The 10,035-nt window shown below is 47.9% G+C and overlaps 1 protein-coding gene across 1 annotated transcript; it reads right to left on the bottom strand.

The window, feature by feature from the left end:
• Window positions 1-515: 515 nt before the first annotated feature.
• On the bottom strand, window positions 516-9,811 carry LOC142194548 (uncharacterized). The gene is made up of 3 exons (XM_075263786.1): window positions 9,774-9,811; window positions 6,904-7,028; window positions 516-1,589 (listed from the first exon to the last, which is right to left on the bottom strand). Exons 1-3 carry the CDS (start codon window positions 9,809-9,811, stop codon window positions 535-537), a joined length of 1,218 nt encoding a protein of 405 aa, XP_075119887.1. The 3' UTR covers window positions 516-534.
• Between the last annotated feature and the right edge of the window lie 224 nt (window positions 9,812-10,035).

The following is a 10,035-nucleotide window of genomic DNA, read 5'->3' as shown; positions in this document are numbered from 1 at the left end:
GCACCCATTCACAGACTCCTGGCATGGCCCTCACCATGACAAACACAGCCTGGATGCGGTGCACAGGGGATCAGGTTACGTGCTGTAGGTGAATGGTGTCGCAACGGGGAAATAACAGAGGCCAAAAAGTAGGTGCAGAGCTCACCAGCCTTTCTAAAAAGGGGTGGGCTGCCTTGTTTATTTATACCCTCTGTGACAGGGTGTAACCACCAAGAAATACATTTGGTTAACAAACATTTCAAATAGTTTTAGATGAGCTATACAAATTTGAGTTCATCACAACTTATCTAATAACTATGGCTACATAGTAATTATTAATCATGCAGACATGATTCGTGCGGGCAGTGCACGGCAAGCACACGGACCCCATTATAATCTATGGGGTCCAGGTGCTTTTACAGCACAGCACTTAAAATTGCGTTTGAATTTCGCTCAGGGGTTCTCCATGCAGAATCTTCCTGGACGGAATACAAAAGCAGGTGTGAACCAGCCCTAAGATTTACAACTACAATAGATGCAAAACAGGATCGATGATTATATGTGAACTCTCTGATGTTTAACAAGTTCTGATTTAGATATAAAACGTTTCCCACATTCTGGGCATAAATATGGCTTCTCCCCTGTGTGAGTTCTTTGATGTTCAACAAGACGGAATTTGTGAGCAAAACATTTCCCACATTCTGCGCAGAAAAATGGCTTCTCCCCTGTATGAGTTTTCTTATGTCTAACAAGAATTGATAACTGAGTAAAACATTTCCCACATTCTAGGCACAAATAAGGCTTCTCCCCAGTATGAGTTCTATCATGTTTAACAAGCTCTGATTTGCACGTAAAACATTTCCCACATTCTAGGCACAAATAAGGCTTCTCCCCAGTGTGAGTTTTTTGATGTTCAACAAGAGAATTTTTGTGAGTAAAACATATCCCACATTCTGGGCATGAAAATAGATTCTCTCCTGCGTGAATTATTTGATGTTCAACAAGACTGTATTTGCGAGCAAAACATTTCCCACATTCTGGGCACGAATAAGGCTTCTCCCCTGTGTGAATTTTTTGATGTTCAACAAGATTTGATTTGTGAGTAAAACATTTCCCACACTCTGGGCACGAATAAGGCTTCTCCACTGTGTGAATTCTTTGATGTTCAACAAGATGGAATTTGTGAGCAAAGCATTTCCCACATTCTGCACAGAAAAATGGCTTCTCCCCTGTGTGAGTTTTCTTATGTCTAACAAGAATTGATAACTGACTAAAACATTTCCCACATTCTAGGCATGAATAAGGCTTCTCCCCAGTGTGAGTTCTCTCATGTTTAACAAGATCTGAATTGCGAGGGAAACATTTCCCACATTCTGGGCATGAATATGGCTTCTCCCCTGTGTGAATTCCCTGTTGTATAACACCGTTTCTGCAGCTTTCATTTTGTTTAACAGACTGTAATGAATTAGAAGAAAGATCTTTCTCCTGAAAGGCTGAGGGAATGTCTAAGGTAACAACATGTACTACATATGGATATTGTGTGATACCATGATCCTCTGCTTTATAATCTGTAGATATCAGATGTCCCTCTGAGCTCCTGGTACAGTCATCTGACAAGAAAAAAAGACTGATGTTACTATTATTGAATAACATAACCTTATAAGTATATTCCCCACTGAGCTGCCGCTGCCTGAGACGCTTCAGACCGTGTGAAGAAGTGAAGTCAGTGGCACAGGCAGCAAACGACGGCAGCGCGGCCTACTTCATTAGTATTCACTGTGCTGAGACGGAGGTCAGTGATAGTGAATAGTAATGAAACGGGGCAGGCGATGCCACCACTGCTCTAGGTCACTGTAGAGGTGAACACAATCCATGGCTGCTTAACTATGGCCACTTATGTGGAATAATACTGTAGGATGCCATAAATCTTACTGTATTACACCCCATACACACAATAGAATCCAAACCACATCTGCTGGATTTCCCAGCCTGAACTCACCGCGGATCTGCTGTCCCATACAGTATGTAGTAGGGTCTGTGGAGTCACAAGGAAGCAGGGACTCCTAGCGTCATAGATCACTAAGATACGGGGTGTCCTGGTGTGTGGACAGAGTTCGGGCTGGGAAATGTGACTGATGTACAGACCAGATTTTCTAGTCCGGATTCCATAGTGTGATTGGGGTCTAAGGTGAGGTTTATACAGTGACATTTGTAGAAGCTGCTTCAGGAATTCAGAAGAAGAATTTTTCCGCTTTACCAAATCAGCCCCCGAATCTCCATCAGATTCCTTACTGGCCAGGCGGGATTTTCCACCTCCCATTTATTTCCACAGTATTAAGTCCCTCTCCTGGTGCCCCAGTTTAAACTGGTGGAAACTAGAGGGGACATGAAGCTGGGAAAGCTGGAGGGGGACATTAAACAGTGGGGGTAGTTGGAGGGGGCAATAAATTGACAGCTGGAGCGGGACATGAAACTGGGGGCAACTAGAGGGGGACATTAAAATCGGGAAGCTGGAAGCAGACATTAAACCGTAGGGGTAGCTGGAGGGTGACATTAAAATGGAGGCAACTAGAGGCAGACAGGTCCCCCCCCCACCTACCTCCATGGTTTAATGCCCCCTCCAGTTGTCCCCATTTTAATGTCCCCCCAGTTTAAGTGCCCTCTTCATCTACCCCCAGTTTCATGTGTCCCCCCCCCCATGTCTCCCTCACACATACAGACACATATAGACACACATACAGGCACACACACTCCCCCCTGCATCTCACATTCCCCAGTACCTTATGACACACACCACATGTATCCATCTTCCTGCACTGTCCTGCCGGCACTAAGACACGCCCCCTAGACACGCCTCCTTAGACACGCCTCCCTAGTCAAGCTGTTCGGGCCGGTCTGAATCAGTTAGAGGGCCGGATATGGCCCGGGGGCCGGGCTTTGCCCAGGTCTGGTCTAAACAATGTCTGAATAGAATCAGTGACCCTTCTGTGCTTTATATAGTGGTGACTCCTCACCTGGGCGGGTCCCTGTAGGAATGTCCTCCTCACACTCCTCATCACCACTCACATAGGGCTCTTCCTTTATTCTCATAGATATAGCATTCATGTCGCTCACATCTTTATCCTGATGGAAAATCTGTGAAACAAATAATGTAAAAGTCACCGGACAAATGGGGAAGTCACAGAGAATGTTCTAGATCATTAATCCGCATGAAGATGAAAGATGTCCTGACAGTAGCTGCAGGTCTGTGAGAAGCCGGAGAAACATATTAGATGGCGGCTCAATGACACCGCCCATGTATATAACCATATAATACTGCTGGATACAACAAGACTGACCACAAGGACTTCACAGCCCGTCTACACATCATAGGGAATATCTCCATCTACCTGATCATCATCCTGTGGAAGAAGAGGACTGGGACATCTCTCCGGTGTTGTCCTCTTACTGGATCTACCTGTAGGAAACACAGACAGGGACTGAATTCATTCTGGACATACAAATAATGGAAGTCCATGTGTATATAGTCATGTCTATTACCTGCTGATGTGAGGGGCTGCTGGTCCTCCATCATCACCTCCTTGTACAGATCCTTGTGTCCTTCTAAATACTCCCACTCCTCCATGGAGAAATAGACAGCGACATCCTGACACCTTATAGGAACCTGACAACACAATGATACAGTCATCACCCCGACCCCTCCAGTTACTGTATAATGTCCCAGCATTCCCAGCACTGTCACCTCTCCAGTCAGCAGCTCCAGCATCTTGTTGGTGAGTTCTAGGATCTTCTGTCCATTGATTTTCTCCTGTATCAGGGGGTGAGGTGGAGGCCCCAGGATTGGGCTCAGGGTTCCTCCATATCCATCATACACAGGAGCCTGAGAGCGCCCACTAGAGGTCTTCTTCACTACTGTGTAATCCTGGTTATGGGGAGACACATTAATAAATCTTACTACATACATGTCCAGAGTCCATCACCTCTCCAGTCATATCATCTGTTATTACTATAGATAAGAATGATGTCATGATGACATCATCAGAATCTCTCACCTCTCCAGTAAGCTGGTAGATGATCTCTAGGGTGAGATTTAATAGACTTTCCGCCATCTTGTTCCTGTCTCTTTCCATCCTTGATGGATCAATCAGGAATATTCTCTTATATAGAAGATACTGAGAGGATTCTATATTGTAGGAACCTGAATGGAGAAAAGATGAGACAATGTAATCACTACACGGAATCCCATGGAATAAATAGAAGAGTTGAGTCCCATTATTATCACCACCTCTTACTTCTAACGTCGGCAGCGTGTAGCTCAGGAAGGAAGTGACTTGTTGTGGGCCGGCTTGGTGGGTATATAAGGTGTGTGAAAGGCTGAACAGAATCTCATTGGGAGTATTTGACCAGCCTCAAGCGTACTGGCTGAGGGGTGTTCAGTGCTGCCCGGGGTGTTGCAACACAAATTGGATCTGGAAGAACCAAAACCTGATGCCGAACTGCCCAGGAGGCTCCAGCAGCTCTAGTAGAATGAGCCGTGCTACCCACTAAGGAGGGGAAGAAACCCTCAAGAAGGTGAGGAAGAGTCCAAAGATACGGAGCTGACACTTGTACAGATGACACTGACTTTCCCTGCAGCTTCAGTCACAACAAGTGATGGTTCGTCCATCGATCTCTTGGAACAGCCACAACTGTCACAGATAGATCTCCCACATTTCTGTCTGGACTACAATCTACTGGCCATAGAGGAGAAGACACTCGGCCCCTGATATTACCAGCACACTGGAACTAACTGTACAGTCCTCCCTGACCCTGACAGAAGAGGAAGTATTACAGCCTAGTACGCAACGTGCAACAACAAGTGACTAATGCAGAGGAGAAAGTGGCCAATGGGAATCTGTAGGTTTGTGACTTACTGAAATGAGCAGAATCTTACATGATGGTATAGAGGACGTAGAGAATGGGCCCCGCTGTAGGGACATGAGAGGAATGAGTGTCCCGGGGAACGTTCCATCCAGAGATCTAACACCGATACAGGGGCTTGTAAAAGTCTTCAGCCCCCTATAGAAATACTTTGTAGAGCCGCCTTTGGCTACATTTCCGGCTACAAGTCTTTTGGGCTCGGTCTCTACCAGCTTTGCACATCTAGAGATGAGATTTCTGCCCCTTCTTCTTCTTTGCAGCCAGATTGGATGGAGCGTCTGTGAACAGCAATTTTCATGTCTTGCCACAGATGCTCAATGGGATTTAGGTCTGGACTGTGACTGGGCCGTTCTAAGAGCGGAATATTCTGTGATCGAAACCATTCACTGGAGCTCGGGCTGGAGGTTTAGGGTCAATCTCCTTCCCAGGGCCACAAGGAGGACATTATAGTGTGTGGGGGCAACAAGGAGGACATTATAGTGTGTGGGGGCCACGAGGAGGACATTATAGTGTGTGGGGGCCACGAGGAGGACATTATAGTGTGTGGGGGCCACGAGGAGGACATTATAGTGTGTGGGGGCCACAGGGAGGACATTATAGTGTGTGGGGGCCACGAGGAGGACATTATAGTGTGTGGGGGCCACTGAATGTATGAGCAGAGCTGAGAGCGAGCACTTACCTCCTCAGGTACAGCAGCCGTCTGCTCACAGGACCTGTGATGATGTCATGGGTGTAGGAGGAGTCACATGATCAGGTCCTGCTGTTATTGATTCATCCATGCGGAAGATACTAAATCCTACTGAGCTAAAGGACCTGTGATGATGTCACCTGTGTGGGAGGAGTCACAGAATCACATGACCAGATATTCATTTTCTATGTGCCCGCACACAGTATAATCCTCCTACAGTCACCCGTAAATTATATGTTCCCCCTCTATCTCTTCCCCAGTTTCATATACACCCTTCATCTGCCCCCAGTTTCATGTCCCCCCTCCATCTCTGCCCCCAGATTCATGTCCTCTCCATCTCTGCCCCCAGATTCATGTCCCTCCATTTCTGCCCCCAGATTCATGTCCTCTCCATCTCTGCCCCCAGATTCATGTCCCCTCCATCTCTGCCCCGAAATTCATGTCCTCTCCATCTCTGCCCCCAGATTCATGTCCCCACATCTCTTCCCCCAGATTCATGTCCCCACATCTCTGCCCCCAGATTCATATTCCCACATCTCTGCCCCCTTCAGCTGCGTATGTGTTCAACTCAGATCTGCATCCTCTGGATGCAGATCTGAGTTGAATTCGGGACATACCTCCATCCAACTGGGACCTCAGGACATGTCACCGAAATCGTGAATGTCCTGCGGAAATCGGGACGTTTGGGAGGTATGCATATATCACATAGACTTGTATACAATCATATATGAGCTGTAGACCGGCCATTTCTTATAAAATCTTTCCTTCTGCCTTATAACAGAAGACTGTAGATAGAATTATATTATATAAAATATTTTACATGAGTACAATACAGGTATCGAAATGAAACAGAATATCATCATGGCTGCTGTGGATTGTCCTCATTAGTGAGGTTTAAAAGGTCAGCTCCAGCAGCGAGACTTTGGACAGAGCTGGACTGCAGGGCTAGCAGGAAGGTCACACTGTGGGAGCTGTGTCTTGTACCCTTCAATGTTTGCTATTGAATCTGCTATTATAGGTGAGGTCACCTATTTATGTGTGTAGTTAGATCCTAACCAGGCCGGGATTTATTTTGTATGGGTTTTTTTCTGTTTTTGTTACCACACTGATTCTTGTGGAGTAAAATTAAAACTCTACCTTTTTGGACTAAAAATCTGGACTTGTGTGTCTATGCCACCCCACCTAGCAACCCCAGACCCTGACAATTGGTGGAGAATGCGGGCATACAGCGATTGCTAGGGGAAACAACACGTCCACTCCTTGCTGGAGAAAAAATTTTTTATGTCCTGGGTGAAGCCTGCTGCCGCTATACAAACCCGAACTATGGAGGAGCTGCTGAAGCATCTTGTGCAGTGCTATGTGCAGCAACAAGAAACCAACCGTTTGCTGATGGAGCAGATTACGCTCCTTAAAGAGACTGATGTCACTATCCCGCAGAGACCTGTGGAGCACAGAGATGAGAAGCGGGCTGTGCAAAGAACTTTGCATAAGATGACCCCAGATGATGACGTGGAGGCCTTCCTGACTGTGTTTGAGAGAGTGGCTGAACGGGAGAAACTGCCAGCTGCGGACTGGGCAGACATCATTGCACCCTATTTAACTGGTGAACCCCAAAAGGCCTATTATTAACTCTGCCAGCAAGATGTCCAGGACTATGATAAACTAAAGGCAGAAATTCTTGCTCGGCTGGAGGTAACCACTGCTGTCTGTGCCCGGCGGGTACATACCTGGAGCTACCATATGGACAAGCATGCCAGATCCCTGATGTACGACCTGATTCACCTGGTGAAAAAGTGGCTGGAACCAGACACCTGTACCCCTGTCCTAGACCGGTTCACCAGAGTTCTTACTCCTGCGTTGCAGTGCTGGGTTGGACATGTAGACCCCAAAGATGCCAACCAGCTCGTCAGCCTTCTGGAGAGGTACCTGGCGACTGAGGCGGAACTCCGTGATGACCCTACAGCGCGACCATCCCTCAGGAACACCCGGCGGAGGGCACCTCCCGGACAGACTGTTCCGTTATTTGAGAGCGGAGGGAAAAGAGCTCGTGATGGGTTTTCTAGGCAGTCCACCAGCCGAAGAAGGGACTCTGCTGGAGAAACCAGGGCTGGCACAATGTTGGAGATGCCATGAGCGGGGACATACCGTATTTTTCGGACTATAAGACGCACCGGACCATAAGACGCACTAAGGTTTTAGAGGAGGAAAATAGGGAAAAAAAAATTTTAAGGAAAAAAAATTGGTGAAATATTTAATAACCTAATAATATAATATTTCACCAATGTAAATAGAACCGGGGGCTTTCGGACACAGGGATACCAAATGTGTATGTGTTTCACAGTAATGTTTTTGTTTTATATGTATTCTAGGGATATGGGGGTGATTTGAACATATATCTATATCTATCTGTCTAGCTATCTATCTATCTATCTATCTATCTATCTATCCATCTATCTATCCATCTATCTATCTATCTACCTATCTCCTATCTATCCATCTATCTGTCTGTGTCTGTCTGTCTTTCTATCCATCTATATCTAATCTATCTCATCCATGGAAGTGAAGCTATGCAAGAAGAGAAAAAGGGGCGGGCCAGACGGGTGAAGGAGGTGTGGTTTTCTAAGCAAACTTGAAAACACACCTCCTTCTCCCATCTGGCCCGCCCCTCCTTCACTGCCTCTCAGATCTGGCTCTTGCAATGATGCCACACAGGCAGGGAAGTAGGGGCGGGCCAGATGGGTGAAGGAGGAGTGGTTTCAAGCTTGCCGAGAAAACCACGCCTCCTCCTCCCGTTTGGCCCGCCCCTCCTTCCCTGTCTGTGTGGCATCATTGCCGGAGCCAGATCAGAGAGGCAGTGAAGGAGGGGCGGGCCAGATGGGAGAAGGAGGCGTGGTTTTCTCGGCAAGCTTGAAACCAGGCTTCCTTCACCTGTCTGGCCCGCCCCTACTTCGCTGCCTCTCATATCTCGCTCCTGCAAACATGCGACACAGACAGGGAAGGAGGGGCAGAGCAGGCAGGCACCGTGCTGCTCTCCGTGCTGCTCCTCATAGACAGGACACAGACGCTGCACACGCTGCATTCGGTCTATAAGACGCACACACATTTTCCTCCCATATTGGGAGGAAAAAAAGTGCGTCTTATAGTCCGAAAAATACGGTATTGTTGCCCAGTGCCCATTCACCTCTGAGCCAATGGACTGTGATGCTGGTGGGCGTCGATCATTATTTGCCAGACCTGTCTGTGCTGCGGTACCGGGACTAGAGACTGGGCCTCAGGTCTGCCAAGTTGAGGTGAATGGCCATTCTGTCCAGGCGTTGTTGGACTCTGGTAGCCTGGTCACTCTGGTGCATGCCAGCTTGATAGCTGGGGACTTTATACCGGACAAATGTATGAGTGTTTGTTGCATCCGCGGGGCTATGTCAAGACCTCAGGGAGGGCGGCATTTTTGCTTACCTAAGCCAGTCCAGGACAAGTTGTCCTGGACTGGCTTAGCACCGAGCAGTGGATTGGGGAGGCCGCTGAAGCAGTGCTGCTCCAGCAGCCTCCCCTCACGCTCAGGCAGAGAGCAGGTCCTCTCTCTGCCTGCGGATGCCGCTAAGCCCCGCCCCCTCTGCTCCACCACACCCCCTCCGCTCCGCCCCCTCCTCCCGGGGGGGGGGGCGGCTTCCTGTCGTTCACCTCAGGCGGCGAAAGGGGTAGGTTCACCCCTGGGACTACCCCATGTCCAAGGTCACAATAGAGACTATATTAGGATCTGGTTATTATGAAGTGGGTGTTGTAAAAAACCTTATGCATAATGTGATTTTGGGACGTGATTTCCCTTTGTTCTGGGATTTGTGGGGGAAAGGTACAACCACACAGCCAAAGGTGGAAACCCCGCGTACGCCCAAAGTGCCTGAGGAGATTGACCCCTTTCCTTTACAGGTCCTAGCTGGAGAGGAGGAGGATGTCTCTTCCCCAGCCCCTGAGCCTAATATACCCGAATTAGAGGTCTCACCGGATAATTTTGGTACTGCACAGTTGAGAGATCCCACTCTTGCTAATGCTCGTGATAATGTGACAGTTGTTAACAATGTGCCTCAGGAACCTGACGCCGACCACCAATTCCCACATTTTGCTATGAATAATGACCTCTTGTATCGGGTTGCAAAATGAAATGGGGAAATTGTGGAGCAGCTTCTCGTACCGAAGCCATACCGCCGTGTGGTACTTGATATGGCCCATAATCATGTGCTTGGGGGACACCTAGGGGCGGAGAAAACACAAGAGAGGATTCTCCAAAGATTTTATTGGCCAGGCGTGTACAGGGAAGTGAAGGACTACTGTGCGTCCTGTCCTACGTGTCAGGAACATGCCCCAGCCCCACATTTCCGTAGTCCCTTGGTTCCCCTGCCCATCATTGAATTGCCTTTTGAAAGGATTGGTATGGACTTGGTCGGTCCAATAGT

Source organism: Leptodactylus fuscus, chromosome 1 (assembly GCF_031893055.1).
Source record: "Leptodactylus fuscus isolate aLepFus1 chromosome 1, aLepFus1.hap2, whole genome shotgun sequence".
Taxonomy (NCBI): domain Eukaryota; kingdom Metazoa; phylum Chordata; class Amphibia; order Anura; family Leptodactylidae; genus Leptodactylus; species Leptodactylus fuscus.
The sequence above is the reverse complement of the archived record's forward strand: the minus strand, read 5'-3'. Positions and strand labels throughout refer to the sequence as shown.